Consider the following 27,727-nt stretch of genomic DNA (forward strand, 5'->3'; position numbering starts at 1 on the left):
TCACAACTAAGCAGACCTCCCTGGAGAAATGGCTGATTCCAGGGACAGGAAAAGATAAGATAAGTTTAAAGGAGATCCCACTGGCCATATCTGGAACAATTTGCTCCACATCTGGAACAATCTGAACAAGTATCAAAATAAAAAAAAACAGTAATAACAGATTATGGCTAAAGTAGCATCTATCAATTTTCATCATTGTAAAGTTAATTAGTAACATTAATTTAATTAACTATCAATTAGTATTGATTAACTTTAGAGTGGGGAAAGTTGGCAGATGCTAACATTAACCTAGTGACCAAAATTAATTAACATCATCAGTAATGGGATTAAAAAGACAACTATTACAGTGTACTAAGAAGAACATGGCAATATTTCTGCCAAAAATACAATGCCTGAATCTAATCATGAGGAAACATCAGATAAATCCAAACTGAGGACATTCTATAAAGGTTATGATAGGCAAGCAAAGATAGAACAAGTGTCCCCAGTTGAAACAACCAAATGCAACATATCCTTCAAAGGACATTGTTGGGACCACTGGCAAAATTTAAATGGGCTCTGTGGATGAGATTATAGTATTGTATATAAATGACAATTTCCTGACTTTGACAGTTGTAGTATGGTTATATAAGAGAGTGTCCTTATTCTTAGTAGATACACACTGAAGTATTAGGAGTTAATAGGGTCTATCTGTAACTTACCGTGAAATGGCCCAGAAAAAAAAAATAAGAGAACGATATGGCAAATGCAGTAAAATGTTAAAAACTGAGGAATCTGGGTAAAGGATATATGAGAGGATATATTTTTGTACTATTGTTGCAGTATCAGTCTAAGTTTAAAATCATTTCAAAATAAAAAGCTAAAAAATAAAAAAACCTGCTCCTATATTTTTTTAAAAAATCTACTGTACAGTTTGATTTTTAAAAAATTTACAGTATTGCTTATAAGTATTTATGAACTAGACTGTTAAAATAATTCTTTGAACCAGTATTACGGATTTTGGCATAAACTCACAAGTTTTCATTAATTTCTTTAAACCAAAAAATACTATACAGTGATGAATTAAACAAACATGAATCCTGCCCTCATGGTGCTTACGCTCTAACTGGAGTTAAATATATCAAGAAACTCAAGATCTGTGAAAAGAGGTTTTAGATGTTCAGAGCTCTATTTGAATCAGTGGGCCTAGGGTAAGGATGACCCAAGTTTAAGTAGCTCTTTGGTACACAGAGCTAAACCTAATTGCCTTAGGGTGTATCTTGTACATTACAATAAACTGGATGGTTGTCTGTTAGAAGAAAGGTTGCAATAAATAAGAGTATTAAGGTAGATATAAATATGTAAATCACGGCCTAAATCAATAAATGAATTCCAGAAACAAAGATAAACCATGTTATTTCTTCTCAAGATACTTTATAACACCAGAAACCATATCACTCTCAGAACACTCTAAACTCGAGCAAGCTTCCTTAAACAAGTAACATATGCCCCAGAAAACTCACCCCAGAAAAAGCTCCATATGACTGTGAGAAGTAAAGATGAGCAGCAGGGCCAGATCTACTTCGAAGTTCCTTTATTTCCTCTTGGGATTCATGTAACATTCCTAGACACTCCATGTTCCTGTCTTGTAACTCATGCAGCTGGAAAAAAGGATGGTAATTGGTATACTTCATTATATTCTCAACATACAGTGGGGAAAATAAACCTCACTGGGATTAATTTTATCCAGAGGGCTAGATAACTTTATGAATGTAATTTCAACAGAAAAGCCCTAAAACGAACTAAGCAAGGAGTGTGTGTACACACACAAACACACACACACACACACACCCAAAAAACACAAACCTTACAGAGGAATAATAGCTATGGGTCAAGTTAGGTTTAGCATAATGTCAGATGTGCATATTTTTATACATCATTCTGAAATGACACTCTGAAATGATAAGATCAAGTCTATAAAGTATTATATACGTTGTCAGGGTGCTCAATCATCCCAAACAAGTAATTTCTCCTCCCTTGTTTCAGAATCTTCTTTATATAGCTAGGTACACAAGCATGGTAAGAGTATATAACTTTCAGAATATATATATTTTTAAAGATTTTATTTTATTTATTTATTTGAGAGAGAGAGAGAGAGAGAGAGAGCGCGCACAAGCAGTGGGGAGGGGCAGAGGGAAAGAGAGAAGCAGGCTCCCCACCAAGTAGGGAGCCCAATGTGGGGCTGGATCTCAGGACTCTGGGATCGTGACCAGAGCCAAAAGCAGACACTCAATGGACTGAGCCTCCCAGGTGCCCTTTTCAGAGTACATTTTAACTTCAAAAATTTCTTCAGGTGTGGTATGTGGACTGGATCATGCAGATTCTAGACCTTTACTATAATTCTAGACCTTTACTATAAAACTACTCTATTGGAAGCTTTTGGTGACTGTGCCTGGGAATCTCATTTTTTTTTTTAATTTTTTTTTTTTTTTAAGATTTTATTTATTTATTTGACAGAGAGAGATCATAAGTAGGCAGAGAGGCAGGCAGAAAGAGTGAGAGGGAAGCAGGCTCCCTGCTGAGCAGAGAGCCCGACACGGGACTCGATCCCAGGACCCCGAGATCATGACCTGAGCCGAAGGCAGCGGCCCAAACCACTGAGCCATCCAGGCGCCCCGGGAATCTCATTTATAACTAATTTTGCCAGGTGATTCTTAGTGTATGCTAGGGGACCACCCAAATTATATCTAATACACAGAATTTTTATATAGATAAAAGTAAAAGAGTTTTGGTGTTTCTCCTGACATATCTGCAAAAACACTTATCATACGAAATTATTTTAAAAACCGTTGGATTAAGGTAGACTGGTAAAAGGGTCACATATGCCTAAAGAATCTTACAAAAGACAAGATTTTCTCTATTAATCAAGAAAGATGTCATGTTATTAATTTTAGGGACAGAACCTTTAAATTGCTTTACTTCTTATATCTCATAATTTAATCTTATTCTTTTGTTATTATTTAAGATCTGGTAATCACCTTTAATCACTCTTGGTCATTGAGATGAAAGAAACTATTCCTTCCTCGCCCCCAATATCGCACAAGACAAAGGGAGAGCCGCTCACCTCCATGGTCAGCTGCCTTTGGGCGTCTTTGGAAGCTTGTAGGTGAAGTCTCAGTTCCTCCTTCTCAATCACATGCTAATAACATATTAAAAGAGAAAAATGAGCCTTCCCATATAACATATGGGCTACTCTACCTTTTTTTAAAGACATCTTAAGAGTATCTCTCAGGGGTAAGGTCTAAAGGCTTATAAAAAGTTAACCTTTCAAAAGCCGAATAAGAGCAATAAATGGGCAGAATATAAAATCTTAATTAAGATGTTCAGAGGTCAATGAGCATGAGTCACTAATTCATATCATAGTTTTCTAAGGAAAATATAACCCCACTTGACAGAGAGAAATAGTAACTTGAAAGAAGTCATTCATATATTTCGTGACAGAGAAAGCCTATACCAGCAGTCGGACTTCAGCACTGTAAAGGGGTAGGGAGCACGCTTACTTTGCTTAATGTATCTAGCACTTATCAGAGGGCATGGTATGAGGCCAGTGCTGAACGAATATCTGTTGAACGAATGAATGAACCTACTTCTTTAACTTTGTGTTGAAGATCCACAATTTGAGACAGGAGAGAGGAGATCTCTTCCTGATACCGAATGAGTTCATCACTCTTCCCAGATAGTTCTTCAGTCATTCTGGACATCTGAGCATTTGTTTCACCTGGGAAACAAAAGAGAAATGCAAAAATTAATATAAATGGAGGGTAAGGGTTGGCAAACTATGTCCTGTAGGCTAACTCCTATTTTGTAACAGGCACTGGACTACATTACAAATAGATTTGTAACATAAATTTAAGAAATAAACCCAGATAATCGAGTAGAAGAAAATAAAGGGTCTTCCGAAATAGCTTAATGCGGAGGACTGGATAGGAGGCAATGAAGCTAAAAGAGATGACTTGTAAAGGCAAGCAAGCTCAAAGTTTTGTCTCAATCTTTTTCTTTATGATAAGAAGGCTGAAAAGAGGTGGATTATATATGTTTTGAAGTACCAAGACATCATCTCATATATGTGTCTGAGAACTCTTCAGGGACATCAATAATTTCCCATAAGCAACGAAAATTAAACTTAACAAATCTAACAAAGGAACATTTCCAAATGAAACAGTCATGATCTGTTAAAGCTATGGAGATGCCTCTGTACAAGACAGACTTTCCAGGATACCTAGCAAACTGAGCAAAGCCTCGGAAGCAATCCCTAGAGCCTGGCATTCTTACACGCACATAAAATAGAACCTTTAGAATTCCATGGAAGAAGGAAATATTGCTTATAAAAACTCAAACATCAAACACAAGTGGCAAAACTATTTCTCAGTGTTATATAAAACTATTCAAAAACTGACAGAAGGTCTATAACATTTCAAAGGAGGGCAATAAGGAGGCAGGAGACTGGGATCTAAGCTGGCGGGCAAGTCATTTCCTCTTTGGTTTTTTAGAGCACAAAGGTTGCATGATGGAGCTCTGATGGAGAAGATTCAATTGACATTTTTTCTGGTTCTCTAACATTGTCATTCTAAGCTATCCCATTCTGACGCCCACAGCCCAGATGAACAGGCATGATGTTTCATATCTTCTCTCTCAACATAAAAGGTTATATATTTATAGAGAAATTAGGTATCTTTCTCTAGTAAAGCCTTTTTCTAGCTGATTTATTTTTACAAATTATTTTTAATCAACAGTATCAAACCAAAATACATTGTTATAGACATACAGCTGGCACTTAAATACTCATTAAATGCCAAGTTTTATGCCATCATTTAAGCCCTGGTTCTGCCACTTATCAGTTTTCTAACTTTGGCAAACCGTATTCTTTGTATCGTCTATAGAACTATTTCCTCACCGACAAAATAAAAGCTTCAGTTCCTTCCACTCTAATGTGCTTTAACTGATAGAAATCTAGGTCCTTCTTTAATGATGGTGGCAATTTGAAATAAAGATATTTCTTAAAAGTACATATGATGTTTTGTTTAGAGTTGTGGGCTCAGTGTGATATTCCAAGATTTTTAGTAACTTAAAAATTATCTCTTCAGATGCCTCTACTGAAACCACTGATTTAATTTCTGAGTTGGTGATATACCACCAAAGAACTGCCCAAAAACTATGAAATAAAATGTGTTAATACATACGAAGTTCTTTAACACAATCATTGACAAGCTGCTGTTCCTTCTCTTCATAGGTAATAGTTTCTGTCTTTATGTGACAAGCCTTCAAGAAAAAAAAATCAGTCTGTGATAATATCTTCCAATGACTTTACAGTATTAACTTTAAAAACCTTTAATTCTCATTTGAAGGAAAGACAAAATCCAAAAAGCTTTATCTAAAATAAAGTTATGGGACAGGATATGACAAATACCTTCCCCTTATTCCTCTCAGGGCCTTTGCACATGCCTACTCATTCCCCCCTGGTGCTCCCCTTTTCCATACTTTTCTACCTCACTAATCCCTAGCCTCAGCTACAAAGTCACTTACTTATTAAGTAGGACTTTGATTCCCCCCCATTATACAAGTTCAGGAAACCCTGTAATTTTCCAACATAGTTCTTATCACAGTTGTAATTATTTAGTTATTTTGTGTAAACTCCGTAAGACATATATATATATACCATGCTGTGGCTTTCTCTATTTCATCTACCAGCTTGCTATTATCTACTCGTCAATGAATGGGATCTAAGTGACAATGAAAGGCAAATACACATGCCTTGGCTGTCACCCCTAATTGGAATGTCAATAGCAAATCCTTAGTGCCATATTTTACCTCAGCGCTACATGGACCTAAATCTAAAGGTAAAGGAAAGTGGGAATTAGTGGGAAAGTGGGCATGTACCTTGGATCGAAGAGCCATATTCTCCTCTTCCAGTTCCTTGAGTTTTTCTTGCAGCATGTCCAACTGCAGCAAACCTTGGGATAAGCTGAAGGACTCATTGAACCGGAGGGGTGTAGAACAGCTGGAATCAGTTTCACTCTCTTCAGAAGCAATAGAGACAATTCGAAGTAATTCATCTTTCTTGGACAGCTCATGCTGCAGTTGATTAACCTGCACATCAAAGGGCTTGATCTATAAGATGTTTCCATGTCACACGGCTGTTATTTCATGGAGCAATTGTTTCTTACCACAAAATAAAATCCATAAAATCATTGCTAGACTTTACTGACTAAAGTGTTAAAAAGAGAATAACAAACTTCAGATACTTTCTAAGATACAATGTTAGAGCATTAACTCAACCAATATAGTTTTTTCCGTGCTAGGTGAGAAGCCAATTTTTATATTCAATATAATAAGAATGTAGGAAGAAAATTTCATGTAAGATACATTCACACTTAAAAAAACAAAAAAAACTAAAGACCCTTCAAAGGTCACAATAGACCCTTCCTTCAATGTCTCATTTAAGCTTTTAAGTATAACTCTGCATAACTTCCTAACTTTAGTTTTAGAAAATAAATATTTTCAATGTAAAGGTTCAAATGTTATTAAAATAATGCATTTATAAAATATAAATGAAACCAGATAAAAACAAATAACAGGAAATTTTAAATATAACCAAGTTAATAATAAATCAGTTCTCAGGAAAGAATATTTATTACATGAAATAAATTTCTTCACCTTTTCCTTTTATTTGGATTTTTGAATAAAGATACCTCATTTGGGTATCTATTATTCAGGGTTATTTTTAAAAAAATAAATTTAAGGGGGGCGCCTGGGTGGCTCAGTGGTTTAAGCCGCTGCCTTCGGCTCAGGTCATGATCTCAGGGTCCTGGGATCGAGTCCCGCGTCGGGCTCTCTGCTCGGCAGGGAGCCTGCTTCTCTCTCACTCTCTCTGCCTGCCTCTCTATCTACTTGTGATCTCTCTCTGTCAAATAAAGAAATAAAATTTAAAAAAAAATAAATAAATTTAAGGTAAGATCACACAGAAAATCTACATAAAGGGAGGAGGAAAAAGTATTAGAATCTACACAGGGCGCCTCATGTTTGGTAGGTACTGAACACGGGCTTTTATCTTGACTAAGGTACATTCCCATGAGCGCTCCTCTGCACAATAACACTTAATTTCTCTACTGGTAAGTTCAACGGCCGCCAACAAAGACAACATGCGCTGGTGTTATTTACCTACCTACTGTTACCACTTCAGGGGCACCCAGAAAAATAAATTTCTTCATTGCCCAAGAAGTAATTATTTCATGCTACAAATACTTGATCAAAGACTTACTTGATCAAACGCTTGTCCCAGTTGCTCCTCCAGGGCTTCATTCTGCTCAGTCAGGACATGGTTCCGTTTTAAGAGAGCTTGTCCAATTCGAGCAGCTAGCTCCAGATCACGATCTCTCTAATAGAACACCAAACACATCTTTTGAGTACAGACAAAATTAAATGATAGTTTAGAAATTCTTCAGTTTCTCTAACCTCAAAAACAATGTCCTGGAAAGCATCAAGGTTCATTTTAATGTCCAGATATCACAAATAAGGGCCTGACACACAGGTGGTGTTTAATATGTGTTGGTCCAATGGGCGGCCACCACAGTTATAAATGCAAGACTGTATTTCTTGCGAGTGAGATTCATTCATCATCCTGTTCAAGCGAGATTTATTCAAGTGAGATTTATTCATCACCCTATTAGAATCAAACAACCCAACCTTTAAACTTATGACTTGGGGAAATTAAAAAATCAATAGGGTCTTTAAAAAGTGAAGACAGGGCCTGGCACACAGTGAAAGCCCAACAGATATTTGCTGACTGCTTTTGCCTATTATGCATGGTAAGGATAAAGTATGTATGTTGACAACAGTTCCAGTGAGGGCAAAGTCTCAATGTATTCAGAGCCAGAGGCTTAAAGGAAAGCATAACCAAGAACCCTACTGTCAACTGATGCAAAAATGATAATGTGAGATAAAAGAGGGGTTAACAAACTAGAAGTTCTGAGGCTACACGTTCTGCTAAAGCATGAAGAAAGGAGTTTAAAGAAGTCGGTGGTGATGATGCAGGGAGGCCCACAGAAAAGCCAAGCCAAGCGAGAGTTACTCCTACGTAGACGTGATTCACAGCAAGCATGCAGGAATCCCACCTACGTGGTGGTGGTGAGGACTGTCTGTGATGGAAACTGTCAACACACATCTAGCTGCCTTATGTACGAGCCTGGGTTCCACTTACACTAATCACCGTAAATAAAATTAAGCTTCAATCCTTTTGCTCTAAAACATATGAAAATACGTGGATGAATTATCTCCAAATTTTCAAGGCCCATTTATCTCATTGCCAGTATAGGCTAAGTGGCATACACAGCATCATTCTAGGGAGCTGCAGGGAGAGGGGAGAAGGATACTTCGAAGAGAAAGACAGTTTCTTTCAGATCAATGGACGGCGACATATACGGAGACCTCTAAGAATGCCAGCTGGAAGAGAAACACCGCACATTTCAAAAATGTCACGGACAAACTGAGCTCAAATAAGAGTCCGAACTGAAAGTAAAAAAGGGAAGATGCTGGGGCGCCTGGGTGGCTCAGTTGGTTAAGCATCTGACTTCGGCTCCAGCCATGATCTCAGGGTCCTGGGATTGAGCCCCACATCAGGCTCTCTGCTCAGCAGGGAGTCTGCTCCCCCCCCCCCCTTTGCCTGCCTCTCTGCCTACTTGTGCCCGCGCTCGCTCTCTCTTTCTCTCTCTGTCAAATAAATAAAATCTTTTAAATTAAAATAAATAAATAAATAATTTTTAAAAAAAATTATTTTATGCTGCGAACTGCTGGTACTGATTTGCAATGGAGATGCTCCCTGAATGGGCACCTCTGCTCCAGGGTAATAGCAAGGATTTATTAAACAAAACAAAACAAAACTTCTCCTTTTTTTAAAGATAGGGATAGGGAAGCCAGCATCATTATAACAACAACAAAAATTAAACCCTCTGCAACTTCCTAACAATAAACTCCAGGAGCCATTCTACTTTGGAATGCCAGTTGGTAATGTCCGTCCACTTATAATAACCTTATACAAAATAACCTAGAGCAAAGACATCATTGTTTTTCATTTGATCCACAAACTTGACAGATTTTAAATGATTGTTCAGTTTTAGTGCCGGAGAAAGAGAAGATCTATTCTTACCTCTGCCAGAAGGTGAGTGACCGTGTCAATATCATTGTAAGTTTTGGTCATCTGCTCCACTCTGTCTGTGCCTAGAACTAAGACAGTTAAAAACAACTGTTTATAGTATTTGGAAATATAAGAAAGTTTTAAATATTTGTAACAGTTGAAATATAACAACAACAAACCCAGGCTTTTACAAAATGTCATTCAGGGGAAATAAAAATATACGTGAAAGAGGAAAAGAAATGTTTATATATTAGACACTCAGGAAACAGACCAATAATTACTACCAAAATGTACATCATACAATGAATTAAGGAAGTTCTCAAATTATCATAAGGCAGCCACTTCCTATCTCCTCCTCCTCTGGTAAGAACTTTGGTCCACTCACACTAGAGACTGTGGGCCTGAAGAAGATTAAATCACCGATTGTTTCATGGCCTAAAGTTCCCAAGGGGTAAGTTAGTGAGGGGTTGTGTTATTACAAGTATATTTAATTAGAATTCTGTTGTGATTATGTCGAAGATCTGTGATCACCTATTATGTGAGCTAATATCAAACAAGGAATGGACTTGTAGGCCTTTTTGTAGTTCTGTTATGAAGCATCATCTTTTTTAGCTTAATTAAAAACTCTTTATGAAAATTGCCACCATATGTTGGTCTCTACTATAAGATAAACTGTAGAGGCACTTAAGTGGCTCATTGGGTTAAAGCATTTGGCTCAGGTCATGATCTCAGGGTCCTGGGATTGTGCCCCGCATCCGGCTCTCTGCTCAGTGGGGAGCCTTCTTCCCACCACCTCTCTCTCTCTGCCTGCCTCTCTGCCTACTTGTGATCTCTGTCTGTCAAATAAATAAATAAATAAATCTTTAAGAGAAACTGTATATTATATTATTATTTGCATAATTTAAGTCCAGGATTTCTGCATTAAATTCAGGAACTGTCAATGCATTGAATAGTATAGCTCCAAAGAGAATGACTAACATGACCCCAATTCTTCCACTGTCACAATAAGCAATGCCCTTTTAAGCTAACGATGCATACTAAAAGAGGGATCTTTTTTTTTTTTAAGACTTTATTTATTTATTTGACAGAGAGAGATACAGCAAGAGAAGGAACACAAGCAGCGAGAGCAGGAAAGGGGGAAGCAGGATCCCCACTGAGCATGGAGCCCGATGTGAGGCTCAATCTCAGGAACCTGGGATCATGACCCGAGCTGAAGGCAGACACTTAACTGACTGAGCCATGCAGGTGCCCCAGGACATGTATTACTTTTATTTGAGCTTTTTATTTTCCTTTCTACCAAAACTCCTTAAAATGAATCTGGGACTTACCTACAACTTAATTATTAATGACATCTTATTCCTAGCTAAAAGTAAAACAAAGTGCTGGATTAATAGTAATAGGAGATGGAAACTAAAAAGATCTGGGTAGAAACAGTTTTACCCCCAGAGCATATATATTTATACATAGAAAAACTGGCTCCTAGGGGCGCCTGGGTGGCTCAGTGGGTTAAAGCCTCTGCCTTTGGCTCAGGTCATGATCCCAGGGTCCTGGGATCGAGCCCCGCATCGGGCTCTCTGCTCAGTGGGGAGCCTGCTTCCTCCTCTCTCTCTGCCTGCCTCTCTGCCTACTTGTGATCTCTGTCTGTCAAATAAATTAATAAAATCTTTAAAAAAAAAAAAAAAAGAAAAGAAAAACTGGCTCCACAATTTAAGCACAGGAGTAAGAGAAATAGGCTTTTGGGCCAAAGGAATCTTCACAATTTACTTAGTGTGAGGTCTCCATTATTTCTGGCCTCAGTAAGATAAGACAAAAACATCAAATCATATCTATGTTCTAAATTAACTGTAGAAAACCAGCCAATGGTTGCAAAGTTAAATGTAACCTAGGGTGGTGGGTCTCATCTCTAGATTCTAATTTAATTGATTTGCAGGAGCCCCAGGGCACATGCAGGAAGTAAGAGACACCCAGGGTTTCTGAGGGGGAGCTAGCAATGAAAACAACCAATTCAGAAGTTAACACTCGAAGCAAGAACCAGGAATCCTAGAGACTCAGTTAAAAACAGTTTTTTATAAAACTAACCAGAACAATATAAGATATAGTTGATACGACAAGACTGACCAGAGTTGAAGGCAAAATGGTAAGTTTATTTTGAAGTAACTTAAGGCTGTAATAAAGAGCCAGTGAGTTGTAAGTCACACATGAAGAAAGGGGAAGAGAAAATAAAGAACACAGTAATACGGAACAGAGATGTTTAGAATAAAAGAGGTTTTAATGAGGAGAAACGAATGATAGTGAGAATAATAATGAGATAACAACTTCCATCTCACAGGTCATAAAAAAAAACTTGGGTCTGCTCATTCTCAGTAATGGGCTCCTTGCACCATGCTGCTTTTCCTGTCACAGTCCTGCCGGGATCAGAAGGCCTTTACCTGATAAAAATAACCAGCATCCATCTATGAATGCAGGTTACAAAACAACACAGATCCCAATTTTGTTTTAAAATTGTGAGCATCTCTTGTATACATATGGATATAGAAGAGAGGCTAGAAGGATACATGTTAAAATATCATAGTGGTTATCTCTGGGTATAGATTATGGTTGATCTCTGGTTTTCTTTTTAATCTTTTGCTAAATTTTTCATGAAGAATAAATGTTATCTTTGCAATCAAAAAATAGCAGCTCTTGTTCAGAGGTTTCGAAAAGCAAAAATGAATTTTCAAATGCTTAAATATTTATTACAGCAAAGAAGTTAGATAAGGCAACCAGGATTCTCCAATTTTTGTTGTCTGTACAACAGTGTCTATCTATATGCTACTGAGCCCCAAAGCTGGGCCGCCCCAATTGCACAGAGCAGCTCAATTAATGTCAGTCAGCCCCAAAGCACATAGAAAAGCCTCAAAGCACATAGAAATTCCTCCTTGCAGGCTCATCAGTTCTGTCTTCTCTTCCTTAACACAGTCCTCTTGGTAGATACATTGCTTAGAAGATTCCAAAAGTACTCAGGGCAAATCTCTTAAGTGTTCTCTTGGCATTTAGGCACTGTAATTAAATGCTGCCCAAGTGAGAGACTAATTCTGCTCTGTAACTCTGTAACCAAAAATGGAGAGCCAAGCAGACTGATTTTATTATAATCAATTCTATCAAATCCTATCTTCCTGTCAGTTCTCAGCTGTTAAAATAAAAATGTTACATAGTATAGAAATTAGCAACATTCCTGGTTTACAGATAGGAAACTCCTAACTCTTAAGAAAATTTTATATATCAGGGGAGATGATAAACATTTTTACAGAACAATTTTGCAAGTTGGTAGTTGATTAATGTTTAACATTTTTGGTGTAAGACTTGGAGAACCTGATGTTCCTGAAAAAATATGGCGGGGGGGAGAATATACATAAGTACTTTATCAATCCTTACTTTAGTTCTAACTCTTCATAATTTCACACTGACTACTCAACCTCACATATTTTTCAGGATAGGAAGGGCCCACGTTAATCCCTTTTGATATCTCTGTCATGAGATGGTGCTTGATAGGTCTCTCATGTGTCTCTTTTCAAGGCCTAGGGTTTTTACAATAACTGAAATTTAAGAAGTCTTCTAATCTCTCTAACCCTCTTGCAGCAAAAAAAATCAAAAACAAAGCAACAAAAACCAAAAATGAAACACCAACGGCCCACATGGCATAGTCAAAGCCGCAAGAGCTCCTGGTGTCTCCAGACAGGACTTCCGGTTTCAACCCCGAAGATGCCGCTCTTGCTGTAATATGGAGAATGCTTCTGCAATGTAACAAACTGCCTTCAAAAGCACTGAGAACAGAGAGAAGGTGTCTGGTGATCTACACCATCTGGGACAGCCTTTCTCAACAGGGTTCCAGGGACCCAAGAATTTGCATTTCTAACAAGTCCCCAAGTGATGCTGAGCTCTTGACTAAAACTTACAAGACTACGGGGTGCTTGGGTAGCTCAGTCGTTACATGTCTGCCTTCCGCTCAGGTCATGATCCCGGAGAGCTGGGATAGGGCTCCCTGCTTGGCGGGAAGCCTGCTTCTCTCTCTCCCACTCCCTCTGCCTGTGTCCCCTCTCTCGCTGTGTCTCTCTCTGTCAAATAAATAAAGTCTTAAAAAAAAATAAATAAAAAATAAAACTTGTAAGACTAATCATTTCCCCCCAACCCTTTTTTCTTATGCATTAGAAAGTGGTACAGGTGATCCCTTTTTTCCCAAATAAAAAAATACCCTGATCGGCAGATCGGGTTTCTTTCTATTTTTAGCCTTTCCATGAACAAATGGCACTTTCTGTAATGATGTGCTCTGACTGCATTGCTCACCCCATAGCTCACTCTGGGTCTCTCTCTTAATAAAATTAAGGAAATCCTGAAATGACTCGTTCTGTATGCAAAATATTCTCTGAGTACCTTAAAAATTATACATGGCAGGGACTAGGACGGAATTATTTTTTTGGACCCAACCAATGCTCTCAAGTGTTCTATTTTAAAAGTAAACAATCTCTTTCTGGTTTGGTGAGGGCTCCAGAGAACACCCAGTATCCTTTCAGCCATCTGAGGTAGGCTCCCAACCCAAATCCCTGCCCCTGCTTCCTTCTAAATTTTGATTTTTCTTCTCACAGCTCTTTCCACTTCTTTGTGTTACAAAAGAAAGTGCCTTTGCCTGTGGCACCTCTTTTTATTGGCTGTTAAAATGCATTTGAAGGAGCAGGAGTACCCACTGCTATGTGAGGGAAGTAGGGCTAAGAAGAGGCGAAGTAGTACCAGAGAGCTAAACCCCAGGACGGCCTGTGACGGTGCATAATGATTATTCACAACCACAGATCTTGGCATCTCAAAGGGACAGAAAACTGCTGGAAAGGGTCAGAGAATGTTTTGTATCTTGGCTTTTTAAAACATCGATCAATTTGCTAAATAAAGTAAGCCACTTATCTTTTATAGTCATAAGATGCAAATTCAAAATGAAGTGTATTTATATTTGAGTGAACTGGTAACCCAAAGAATTGATATCTTTAAAATAATGGTGAAATTGAGGCATAGTACCAAGATAAAGAATTAGCGGGCTAATTATAATCCTAGCTTATTTGCTTCAGCATCTTAAGTATATCATACATAGTTCAATTTTCAAATCATCGAAATGAAAATAGTACCTTTGGACTAAAGGACGAGGATAGTTTTCTGGACCCTGTTAGTATGGGTCTGTAACATCCTATTAATCTTAAGTTTTAAATTGCTCCCTTGAACATCATGATTTACTTTGCATAAAGTCCTGAAAACCAAGTGTTTTTTTTAGGATTTGATTATAATTTATTTTCCAAAGAAGTTTATTTTTATTTAAAGTTCTTCCTAAAAGTAACTCCATATGATAAGACAGCTTTCTAGCTACAGTTCCATCCTCCACTGGCATAGATGACAAAGAAAAAGTAAACTAAGGGCACTTTCTGGGCCACTTTACCAAAATAATGACAGAAACTAAACTTATTCTGATGAAATTTCTGTTTGAGTTTTCTTCTCATAAATCTAAAAATGCATGGAACAAAGAGAAATGGAAATAAAAAAGCACTTCTCAGAAAATCTCAAGCAAGCAACTTCTCAAACTTGAAAGTTAAGAAAACCTTAAGAGCTACTTGTAACAATTATTGAGGAAGAAATCATTTTATTTGAGCTTCTTGATATTCTAATTCAAGTTTAAACAATGTTTACAATTTTTTTTTTCCTGAGCAGTAAGTAACCTGGTTCTAGGAAAACTACTATTAAAAGCAAGTTAATGATTACTGTGAAAATTAATATTTCACAACAATCATTAAAGACACTGAAGCACTCACTGGGAAAAGGTTTAGGAACTGATGCAATGTCATATCTATCCCAAATGAGAAGAATTTGACAAACATACTAATGTTTAACTTAGAGACTTTTATTATATATCCTAGTAGCTACTTTGGACAAAATATTTTTATAGTGAATGAATTAAAAAAGGCTCATCTTGAAGCAGATGTTTGGAATGAGGTCAAAAGCGAAAAGGTCTCTATACTTCAATGACTAAAACTACTTAGGCATTCAAAAGCCACGCTTCTGAGTGACTGACCTCGTTCCTGTGAGTGTTTAACAGGAAATACAAAGTAAGAGAGCTGGTGGCTCCGGATAGCAAACTACTGGGATAATAAATGTTTTGAGATATAAAGGGACATTAAAATTTTCAATTAAAATTTCAACTACTTTTTTTTTAAGTTCCTTTCTCTATTCAGCCTGAGAAAAGTATCAAATAAAAGAAAGGAGAAATGGAAACATCTGATTATTGCTTGCAACCCCAGACACTCAGAGTCACAAGAATGACAAACTGGCTGCATTCAGACGTAACACAGAATCATCTCTTTGTGCTGTGAAATCAGTTTGAGTTAAAGAAGGTACACAGCGAACAATGTCTAGGGATGCCAAATGTTTTAGAAGTCAACACCGAGATCCTTATGATCTTTATCTCAATGGGCAAAACTCTAAAAGGGTAAAAAAAAAAAAAAAAACTACTCACTCATATAATGGAAAGTCTCTTCGGCAAGGACTGGAGAGAGGGCATCAGGAGCATGCTGCTGCTGGCGTGGAGACTGAGTCCAGTCTTGATTTTCATACAGAAAGAGAGAGTCTACTCTTAGCTTATACTGGGGTAGCTGTTCTTCCAGGAGACTCACCAGCTCAACTTCAGGGAGATCCTCATTGGAGCAGACATCTAAAGAGGAGAGTCCATGTAAATGAAGCCAAAATATTCCAACTTACCAGGCTACAGAGAAAACATCAGTGAAATTAGTTTGCAAAAGTAGGAGAACCAAGGAAACACTAGCCAGGATAATTTCTCCAGTGATTTGTGTTAATATGTGTTGGTCTACAGTTGGTCTTTCTCTAGGTTTCTTTAATATGAAAACTTCTATAATAAAAATAATACCATGAATTTTAATTATACCTTATTTAAAAATATATTGCTGGGTGACTATAACTATGCTTTTAAAAACTAAAATGAATTTGAACAAATTTCTTATTTCCTCCTTGTCAGTCTATTTAGTGTTGCTTAAAAAAGACCTGATCTCAAATAACATATATGCTTGGGGGGAAAGGCAATACGAAACAATGAGCAGAAATAGTTCAAAAGGAATAAAATGACATATTCTTTAATAACAAAATTTGAAAGCTGTGGAAGAGTCTTCAAAATTTGGAAAAATCACATTTCAGTATATTCTTACAGTAGCTAGATATTTTAAAAAATTAACATCTATTGGTTACATGTTGACCAGCCATGCCAGTGTTTCGGCGCGGCGCTCCAACGCCAGTACTGGACTAAGTACTGTACCGCTTTTACTTGAAAGATGTGGCACATGTGAGGTCCTGAATACCCTTCGCATCACACTCTCTCGCCCACACACCTCTAGCTGCCTCCTGCATGTAACCTCTGAACACACTTGGCTTCTCTGACTTTATGTGCGTGCCCCTGGCTGCCTGCTCTGCTCCAAATACTGCCCCTCCTTTAACACTTACCAAATTTAGCAGTTTACAGAAAAAAAAGTAAATGTATCCCTTTTAACGGGCTTAAAATAGAGGAAATACAGGATGTCACATGACCCCTCACACTTTATAAAGAGATCGGCTATTTCCTTTGTGGGTGGTATAAAGAAACATTCTAACTCTGTCAAAGAACAACAAAGTTCATTTTAAGAAAGCATATCTTAAAAGAGTAAATTTCTACTGCTCGACCTTAACAATGACGCTTCCATAAATCTGACAGTGTCACAGACCACTCTTTATCCAGGACAAGCAGTGACTTCATAATCACAGAGATAAGGTACATTTAAAATCCTAAATACGGTTCTAAAGAAGCTCTCAACCCTTAGCAGATCTTTTTTTTCTTAGCAGATCTTTTTAAAAGCCCTAAAAATACAACCAAATTTTATTACTACCAATTCCATGCAATCATCCAAATTTTTCCTGCCATAAATTTATCACATACAAATTGTCAGTGTAATACCTGAAAGAAAAGAAGTTGACTATAAATACATGCTGAGCTATAAACAGACTTGTGGGCAATTCAGGAAATGAAGAACAAAATTTAACATTCATTAAAAGAGCTTTCATTCTCTATAAACGATCTTTTATTTATTTCATTTTAGATGACAGCTCTTTCATTTTAATTGCTTAGCAAATGTTTAGTGTGAATGACATTTTAAAATCTTTACTGCAATTTCCTTCCCTGTCACCTCCTCTTCAACCCGCAACACGTTTAACAAAATTGTTAACCATCTAAATTAGAAATTGTCTTTTAATATGCATTAATGAGATTCTGTGAAAATTCAAGGTTACCAATTCCCTTCTTCCAAAAGGTACTTTTAAAAATGCATAAACAGGGCGCATGGGTGGCTCAGGTTAAAGCCTCTGCCTTCCACTCAGGTCATGATCTCAGGGTCTTGGGATTGAGACCCACGTCCTCTCTGCTCAGTGGGGAGCCTGCTCCCCTTCCTCTCTCTCTGCCTGCCTCTCTGCCTACTTGTGATCTCTGTCTCTCTGTCAAATAAATAAATAAATAAATAAATAATTTTTACAAAGATGTATATACAATCAAGGTTTAGCAGATTAAATATCCATGATTCACTTCCTCTATTTGCTTCTGTATTTCTGATAACGTACTATTTATTACTCTCCTGATTATCCAGTCTTAACAACCCCCTTGCTAACATTTTATCTTCCAAATGTCCCCTCCATATGCTCACTTAATTTTAGCCATATTGTGTCCCTTTAGATTCAAGGACTCCTTTTGTTTCTCTGGAAGAGCCTCAAAACACTCAAATTTTCCTCCGTATCTTTATATCCAATTATGTCACTCTCCTATACAATGCTAAAAGGGGTCTGAATTTCATCTAATCATTGGAGAAAAACCTTATGAACATCTCGGATAATCAGTAAAGATCTTAGAAAGGCCATACCTATTCTTAGTAGGATTAAATTAATGCTAGAAACAAGCACATTACAATATGATCTAAAGAGTGATCTAGAGACCCACATAACAAAGATTAAAAACAAGCCTCAAAAGGATGGACCTTATTAGCAAGTAACTTAAGGACCTGTCAGAACGAATTTTAAGTTTTCCAAGGAAGGCAACAAAATCTAAACATCTAATGATGTAACATTCAAAATATTAAGCATTTGATAAAAGATTATTAGATACGCAAAGAATAAGCAAATTGTAATCCATTACCAGTTGGAAAAAGAGTCAACAGAAACAGGCCCAATAACGACAAAGATGAATAAAATTAGTAAACAACAATTTAAAAACAGTGATTATTAATATGCTCCACGATTTAAAAGGAAAACATAAACTTGATGAAAAGAGAAACAGAAGCTGTATCAATCTTTATAAAACCCAAGTAGAAATAGAGTATAATATCTAAATTGAAAAACTCACTGGATAACATTAACAGAGTAGATATTCCCCAGAAGAAAAAAAAACAACAAAACCAGTAGTAGACTCAAAGGCATAGTAATAGAAACTATCTAAAATGAAGCATAAAGAAAAAAAAACAAACAAACAACTGGGGAAAAAACAAACAGATCATCAGTGATTTCTTTCATATAGTATCAAACTGTCTAACACACATGCAATTGGAGTCACAGACAAGGAGAGAGGCAGAGCAGAAAGAATATTTGAAGAAATAATGGCTGAAATCTTGTAAATTTAATTAAAACTATAAATCCATCGTTCAAAGAAGCTCGACTCTAAGCAGAATAACACAAAGAAAATCCAAACAGAAAATCTTAAAAGCAGAGAGAGAGAGAAAAAAGGAAACATTACATTTGAGGGAACAAAGACAAGAATAATTTCATCAGAAGCCAGGCAAAGCAAACACTTTTTATGCGTTAAAGCGCATAAAAAATCAACTCAGAATTCTGTACCAGTGAAAACACCTCTCATAAAAGGTGAAATAAAGACTTTTTTCAGACAAGCAGAAAAGCGCAACTGTTCATTGCCAGCTAACCTGTTACAAGAAATGTTAAGCTTCCTCAGGCAAAAATGATACAAAATGGAAAGTTCGATCTCCAAAAAGAAATAAAAACCGACAAAACTGGCAAATCTGTATGTAACTACATAAAACTTTTATTCTCGTTATTTAATCTATAAGTGACTAAAGTAAAAATAATAACAATTAATTATGTATATAACATGTACATGTAAGAGACAGGGCAACAATGATACATAGGATGATGAGGGAAACAGAAGAACACTGTTCCAAGGATGTCACTTTATGAAGTAGTATAATGTTATCTGAGGATGCAAAGTGGTAAGTTAAAAATGCAAATTGCAAACACAGAGCAACCACTTAAAAAAATGAGAGGTGTACCTACTAAGTCAATAGTGGAATTAAAATGGAATCCTAAACCAGACCAAAACAAACAAAACAAAACTCCAGAACTCAGTTCAAAAGAGTGAAAGAATGGGGGAAACACAAAGAACCATTAAATGGAACAAAGAGAAAACAAATGACAGTACAGAGTCTACTGACTCAACCAGACTGATAATTATATTAAATGTAAAACGTCTAAACACCCGATTATAAAGTAGAGATTGTCAAACTGAGTTAAAGATAAAATGGTCTAACCATAAGCTCTCTATAGGAGATGTCCTTTAAATATTCAGGTAAGTTAAAAGTAAAAGGATGAAAAAATGCTATCACACTAATTCTATACAAACTCTTTTCAAAAATAGAGGCGGGAATATTTTACAACTCATTTTATGAGGCCATCATTACTGTAATACCAAAATCAAATAAAGACATTGCAAGAAAAAAAAGTACAAATTAATAATTTTCTTGAATGGGGCACACACACATATACACAAAACATTAATAAATCAAATCCACAACCTGTCAGAAGGATAATACATCATGGCAAGTGTCGGTTTTCCCCCACAAGGTTGGTTAAAAAATTCAAAAGTAGAAAAAACTGAAAATCAACAGAATGCACCATATTGACAGACTAAGAAAGAAAAACCATCTCAGTAATGGAAAACAGGCATTTGACAAAATTCAACACCCATTCATGACAAAAATCTCTTATCCAACTAGGAGAAGAAAAACAATTCTCCAATTTGAAAAAGGCCATTCTAAAGGAAATTAATGGCGAGACTGTAAATTTTCTCTAATATCAGAAAAATGGCAAGGATGCATATTCTCATCACTTTTATTAAAATATATACTGAGATCCTGTACTATTCAAGAAGGCAAGAAAAAGAAATAAAACACATCCAGAATGAAAAGAACATGTAAAAATGTCTCCTTTTGTAGACAACATTATGGTTTACAGATGGAATTCTAAGGCATCTATAAGGAAGTTAATAAAACTAAGGGCCACCCAGATCGCTCAGTCAGTTAAGCATCTGACTCTTGATTTCAGCTCAGGTCTTGACGTCAGGGTCATAAGATCGAGCCCCACACTGGGCTCTGTGCAAAACATGAAGCTTTCTTAAGATTCTCTCTCCCTCTTCCTCTGCCCCTTTCATGCACCTGCCCCCTCTGCCCTCTGCTGGTGTGTTCTCGCTCTCTGAAAAGAAAATTTTTAATAAAAAAATAAAACTAAGTAGAGTTGCAGAATACAAGGTCAACATATAATCAATTTCATTTCTATACACCAGCAGTAAACACCTGTAGAATAAAATTAAATTAAAAATGCCACTTAAAGTAGCAGAAATAATTACAATTTTTAAAATTAAATATGTGTAAGACCTCTATAATAAAAATTACAAAATACTGTTAAAAGAAATTTTAAAAGACCTAAATAAATGGAGAAATGTATCATGTTCACGGATTGGAAGACTAAATTGTCTTAAGATGTCAATTCTCTGGAGTCTTATGTAATACCATTCAACTGGAAATTGACAAGCTGATTCTAAAATTTATGTAAAGATGTGAAAAACCTAGAATTGCCAAAATAATTTTTGGGGAAAAAAAAAAGAGCAAAGACAATTTGTACTATCTGATTTCAAGATTTACTACTGAGTTACAGAAATCAAGACAATGTAGTATTTATATAGAGATAGCCTTAGGGATTAAAGGAATGCAGTGAAGCGTCCAGAAATAGAACCACACATGCAAATGCAAGTGATTTTTCAATGAAATTACTAAGGTAATTCAATAGGGCGAAAGACAGTGTTTTCAATAAGTGGTGCAGAAACAACTAAACATTCAATGGAGAAAAAAAATCTGGACCCTAACCTCATTCCATGTGCAAAATTAACTATAAAATGGACCACTCACCTAAATATAAAAACAAAACCTATGAAACTTTTTAAAAGAAAACAAAGGAGGGTGCTTGGGTTGCTCAGTAGACTGAGCATCTGCCTTCCGTTCAGGTCATGATATCAGGGTCCTGGGATTCAGCCGCACATCGGCTCCCGTTCTCTCTCCAGTCCCTCTGACCCTCCCCCTGCTCATGCTCTCTCTAATTCACAATCTCTCTCAAATAAATAAATAAAATCTCAGGGTCCCGGGATCAAGCCCAGAGTCTGTCAGACTCCCTCCTCAGCAGGGAGTCTGCTTCTCTCTCTCCCTGTGTGTCCTCTCTTTCTCTTTCAAGTAAATAAATAAAAAATCTTTATTAAAAAACAAATAAAAGAGAACAAAGGAGAATATCTTTGTGATCTTGAAGTGAAGCTTTTTTTTAGAAACACACACACAAAAATCAAACTATTATGAAAGCAAAAATTGAAAACTAGACTCCACCAAAATATAAAACTTTTGCTCTTCAAAAGGCATTATCAAGAAGATGAAAAGGCAGGAGCACGTGGCTGGCTCAGTCTGTAGAGCACAGGACTCTTGATCTCAGGGTTGTGAGTTGGAACCCTACACTGGGTGTGGAAATGATTTTAAAATAACAGCGACAACAAAGATGAAAAGGCAAGCTGGTATGGAAGAAAATATTTGCAATCCATTTACCTAACAAAGGATTTACATCTAGAATATAATGAATACATTTACAATTCAATGGTAAGAAAAATTTTACCATGGGCCAATGATTTGAATAGACAACTCAAAATAAGATCTAGAAATGGCCAATAAGCATGTAAATAGATGGTTGACATCATTAGTCCAATCAGGGAAAAATAAATTAAACCCACAAAGAGATACCAGGGCGTACCTACTAGAGTGGCTTCGATCAAAAACTCTGACATTACCAAGTTGCTAGTGCTGTAGGACAGAGGTCAGCAGAGCAGGAAGCTCTAGCCTGCTGCCTCTGCCCGATTTTGTAAATCCAGTTCTACTGGACCACAGTCACACTTGTTCTATTATATTTTGTCTGTAGCTGTTTTTCTGCTACAACAGCAGCGTTGAGTAGTTGCAATTCAGCAATAAAAATGACTGAACTATGGATACGTACCACCATGTGCATAAATCTCAAAACCATCTTGCTGCACAAGGAAGCCAGACGTAAAAGACACAGATTAATTTGTATGAAATTCTGGAATTCATTTGTATGTAATTGTATGAACAAGCAAATTTTATCCATAGTGACAGAGAGCAGATCAATGGTTGCCAGAGGCCAGTGTTTGAGAGAGGGGGGGCTCTGGGTACAAGGGAACTTTTAGAGGGACAATAACAATGGTCTACCACTTGACTGTACTAGTGGTTACATGAGCGTATATATTTGTCAAAACCAAACTGTGCACCTGACATGGGCACATTTTATCTTAATAAAGAGAGTACAATAAAGCTGAATAAAAGATGGAAACTTTGGGTTTGGATGGATTTCAGAATTTTCTGGAGTTTTAGAAAATGTGTGTAATGCTATGTGTGCATTGTAGGATCTATAACAACTCCAACCGGTTTAGCAGCAGCAGCCCATATTTAAATACTTTAATACATTTTCAGCAAACAAATACGAGCACTAAGTAAAATAAGTCTAGAAATAGCTACACAGGTCAGGTTTTGTGCACCAATGAATTTTAGAACCAAAGTTTCGAAAAAACTTTGGGCGTTCAGAGTGTTTTTGATTTGGTCTTACAGATAAGGGCTCTACAGCTGTGTTTGAATAGCCTGTGTGTCCTGGGAGCTTCTTAAGCGCCACAAACTCTTGTCAGGTGTTTGCAGGGTGTATGAAAAAGCAACTCTGTCCTTGTCAAAGATACGACTAGAAAGACAAGGCGGTCCTGCTGACCAGGGCTCACATGGTGCAGGAGAATCCGACAGAGACAACATACAACACGTAAGGCTGATTTTGATGATTCAGTAGGAGACCGGGAGGAGGAAAGATTAATTCAGTTAGTCTCTCAGGAGATCAGGCTGGAAAGCGAGGCCAGGGTTTCATCATGGCGGGTCTTACCTGCTAGGAATTGCACTTCGAAATTTATTAAACCGGACTCACCAGTGATACTCTCTGAGTCTCTGTGATTGATATTCATGGGGGTTTCTTCACCTGTTGGTGATGTAAAAATGGCATTCTGTGATTGATTCATGCAGGATCCTTTCTTGCTTTGGTTGACAAGGGCAGCTTTGGTATGAATCAGAGTAAAGGAAATCCATTAAGCCATTCAATAACAAAATGGATCTGGTCGTACAGCTATTTTCTTTAAAACAGCTTTTTTGGGATGAGTCAAATGACATCTGCAGCAATGAGGGTTCTCATGTGATTATCATACCCTGGAGAGTCATGACCTAAAACAAAGAACACATCAAGGGACTTTAGAATTCAGCACACTCTTATAATAATAGCAGTCCAATTACCTGGAATTTCTGTCATTAAGAATGTTTTCCTCGTGACGCATACAACATGGATAAATCTCAAAATAATCATGTTGGATGAAAGATGTCAGACAATAAGAAAATACATAGTGTCTAATTCCATGTACGTAAAATTCTAAAAATGTACACCTATCTACAGTAACAAAAAGCAGATCAGTGGCTTCCTGGGGCTGGGGGAGGGACTACGAAGGGGCGGGGGAAAAGTTTTGGGGATGAGGAATATATTCATTATTGCGGTATGTGGTGGTGGTTTCACAATTATATACACACGTCAAAACGTATAGGTGCAATCTAATAATAAATTATATAACGTTAAAAAATTTAAAGATAATCAACTGTTTAAAGTAAAATAATAATAATAATAATAATAAATTATGGGGTCTGTAACATATGTAGAAGTAAAATGTATACAGTAACAGCACAAAAGCCAGGAAGAGGAAAATGGAAATATACCGTTATAAGGCTTTTACATTATATGTGAAATAGTAAAATATCTCTTGAAGGTAAACCGTGGTAAGTTTAAGATGTATACTTTAAACCCTAAAGCAATCAATAAAATAACTCAAGAAGTACAGGTAATAAACCAACAATGGAGATGATATGGAATGGTACAGAGATTCCCACTCTGGCACTACTAGTATTTGGGGATAATGCTTGGTCAAGTGCATTGCAGAAGTTCAGCGGTCTGCCAGCAGAATTCTCTCCCCAGACCCTCTCCCAGATGTAAAACCAAAAACATCTTCAGACATTGCCAAATGTCCCTTGGTAGGCAAAATCACTCCCAGTTGAAAACCACTGATATAAAAGATGCTCAACCTCACCTACGACTAAATAAAAATGGAAAGAAACTATTTTTCACCTATTCAATCAGCAAACATTAAGTTTTATTACATTCATTGTTGGGGAGGGTATGGAGAAGCAGCACTCACACTGTTGATAAAAATGCAAACTGGTACAAACTTTAAAAGTGCGCATATACCATAATTCAATAATTCTACCACTAGGAATTTATAATACGGATATACTCATAAAGTATGACAAAATACAGGCACAAGAATGCCCATATGGTATTTTTTTAAAGCATAAACACATGACTGGAGAGAAAATATCCACAAAGAAATGGTTTAATAATGGTACACAAACAAAAGTAATGCATTAAATGTGTGTGTGCACTTGAAAAAAACCGTTACCAGTTAGGAGAACTGTTTAATACTAATTATAAGTCTGGTTTTATATCAAAAGACAGTCTCTACCAAATAGTCTCTACTTAGCAACTTGCAGCTTCTATTTGTGGCTAACTCATTCTCATGCATACTATTTATAGGCATTGCAAACATTCAGTGTTTTATAAGAGTCACCCCCAAGAAATAAAAGGGAACAAAATAATGGCATTAAAAGCAACTGAAATATGGTCACTGAGGTAGGACAGAAAAGCACTCTCAGTAAATACTATGAAAGACAGTTTCAGAGATGAAATGGGCAACAGAATTAAACATTACAGAAAAGGCAAAGGAGAGATTTGTTTAAAAAGGGGGGGGGGGGACTGCTAGGACCATAAAATCAGTATTAACCTTCTAGAAACCAATTCAGCCAAGAAGTTAGGCCCAAAGCTAGGCTGCAAGGAGTAAGGAAGTGAGACAGTAAGAATGGAGTTTACTGGGCGCCTGGGTGGCTCAGTGGTTTAAGCCGCTGCCTTCGGCTCAGGTCATGATCTCAGGGTCCTGGGATCGAGTCCCGCATCGGGCTCTCTGCTCGGCAGGGAGCCTGCTTCCCTCTCACTCTCTCTGCCTGCCTCTCTGCCTACTTGTATCTCTCTCTGTCAAATAAATAAATAAAATCTTTAAAAAAAAAAAAAAAAAGAATGGAGTTTACTGAGTACAGCCCAGGATTTCCAACACCAACTTTCAGGTTTACATGGACCAGTAAAATTTCAAAAACTTCTGAGGTTATTGACATAAGCTTGCCTTTTTTTGAAAACTACATTTTGTAAGGAAAAAGACATAATGGAATAAACAACAGTTCTTCCCAAAAAAGGAGTTTGTAATTTTATGTTGACATAACAGAAATTTAATTTTTCTATATTTGAATTCAGATAATTTTAATAAATAAAAAAATTAAAATTCTATAGTAAAGGCAACATAGAATAGATGTTCGCAAATGATACATCTGAAAAAGGGTTAGTATCCAAAATATATAAAGAACTTACAAAACTCAACACCCCAAAAAACAAATAATCCAATTAAAAAGTGGGCAGAAGACATAAATAGGTATTTTTCCAAAGAAGACATACAGATGGCCAATAGACACATGAAAAGATGCTCAATATCACTCATCATCAGGTAAATGCAAACCAAAATTACAATGAGATATCACCTCATACCTATCAAAATGGCTAAAATCAACAACACAAGAAACAACAGGTGTTAGCAGGATGTAGAGAGAAAGGAAGCTTCTTGCACTGTTGGTGGGAATACAGACTGGTGTGGTCACAGCAGAAAACAGTATGGAGGTCCCTTGAAAAGTTAAAAATAGAACTACCCAATGATCCAGCAATTGCACTCCAGGTCTTTACCCAAAGAATACAAAAATATTAATTCAAAGGGATACACGAACCTGATGTTTATAGTAGCCTTATCCACAATAGCCAAATTATGGAAACAGCCTAAGTGTCCATCGACTGATGGATGGATAAGGAAGATGTGGTATGTACACACACACACACACACACACACACACACACACACACACACACACACGAGAAATATAACTTGGCCGTAAAAAAGACTGAAATCTTGCCATTTGCAATGACATGGATGCATCTAGAGCATTTAGCTAAGCAAAACACATCATTTAGAGAAAAACAAACACCACATGATTTTATTTACATGTGGAATTTAAGAAACAAATGAACAATGGGGAAAAGAGAGAGAGAGAGAGAAAGAGAGGGGGAGAGAGGTAAACCAAGAAATAGACTCTTAAATACAGAGAAGAAACTGACGGTTGTCAGAGGTTAGTGGGGTGGGGGGAACGTGTGAAATAGGCGATACGGATCAAGGAGCACACTGGTAATAAACACCAGGTGTTGGATGGAAGTGCTGAATCACTATATTGTATACTTGAAACTAATACAACACTGTATGTTAACTAGAATATAAATAAAAACTTAAGAATTCTATTTTTTATGTAATTGTTTCCTTGAAACATGTCTGTCCAAACAGCAATCTGGGGGCGCCTGGGTGGCTCAGTGGGTTAAAGCCTCTGCCTTCGGCTCAGGTCATGATCCCAGAGTCCTGGGATAGAGCCCCGCATCGGGCTCTCTGCTCCGCAGGGAGCCTGCTTCCGCATATCTCTCCGCCTGCCTCTCTGCCTAGTTGTGATTTCTCTCTGCCAAATAAATAAAATAAAAACAACAACAACAACAAAAACCAACAAAAAAACCCAGCAATCTGCACTAGCCAGTGCAAAATGAAGTAATACTCAAAAGTATTTTTTTAGGTACTTTAACTCCAGTTGTCAAAAATTCCTTTTCATACCCACAGTCTACCGTATGCAATTGAAGTCTTCCCCATGTACCTTATTGCCAAATTGCCATTCTTAAATCAACAACTGCAAGGGGAATGGAACTAAAATTGGATCAGACCAAAAGATTTATCTGCCCACCCCCACACCCAGGAACTGGGAGGAGGAAGAAAACAACCTCCCCTGAAGTTTATGACCACCAGGTATTTGGACAAAATCTCAACTTGGGGTTCTGCCATCAGAGAAGTGAGGGAGGGCATGATAATTCTTGAGT

General features: G+C 37.0%; 1 protein-coding gene across 3 annotated transcripts in view; it reads right to left on the reverse strand.

The window, feature by feature from the left end:
* The window catches only part of TRAK2 (trafficking kinesin protein 2), a 66,678-nt gene that overhangs the window by 13,795 nt on the left and 25,156 nt on the right, over window positions 1-27,727 (reverse strand). For all 3 annotated transcript variants that reach the window (XM_046018258.1, XM_046018256.1, XM_046018257.1), the window contains exons 2-10: window positions 23,558-23,847; window positions 15,696-15,890; window positions 9,182-9,258; window positions 7,298-7,414; window positions 5,917-6,126; window positions 5,220-5,298; window positions 3,627-3,757; window positions 3,104-3,178; window positions 1,503-1,640 (exon numbers count right to left, since the gene is read on the reverse strand). In XM_046018258.1, coding sequence (XP_045874214.1) covers window positions 1,503-1,640; window positions 3,104-3,178; window positions 3,627-3,757; window positions 5,220-5,298; window positions 5,917-6,126; window positions 7,298-7,414; window positions 9,182-9,258; window positions 15,696-15,890; window positions 23,558-23,648 — 1,113 coding nt within the window. In that variant the 5' untranslated portion in view covers window positions 23,649-23,847. The remainder of the gene's footprint in view (window positions 1-1,502; window positions 1,641-3,103; window positions 3,179-3,626; window positions 3,758-5,219; window positions 5,299-5,916; window positions 6,127-7,297; window positions 7,415-9,181; window positions 9,259-15,695; window positions 15,891-23,557; window positions 23,848-27,727) is intronic.

The sequence above is a fragment of the Meles meles genome, chromosome 9 (assembly GCF_922984935.1).
Source record: "Meles meles chromosome 9, mMelMel3.1 paternal haplotype, whole genome shotgun sequence".
Taxonomy (NCBI): domain Eukaryota; kingdom Metazoa; phylum Chordata; class Mammalia; order Carnivora; family Mustelidae; genus Meles; species Meles meles.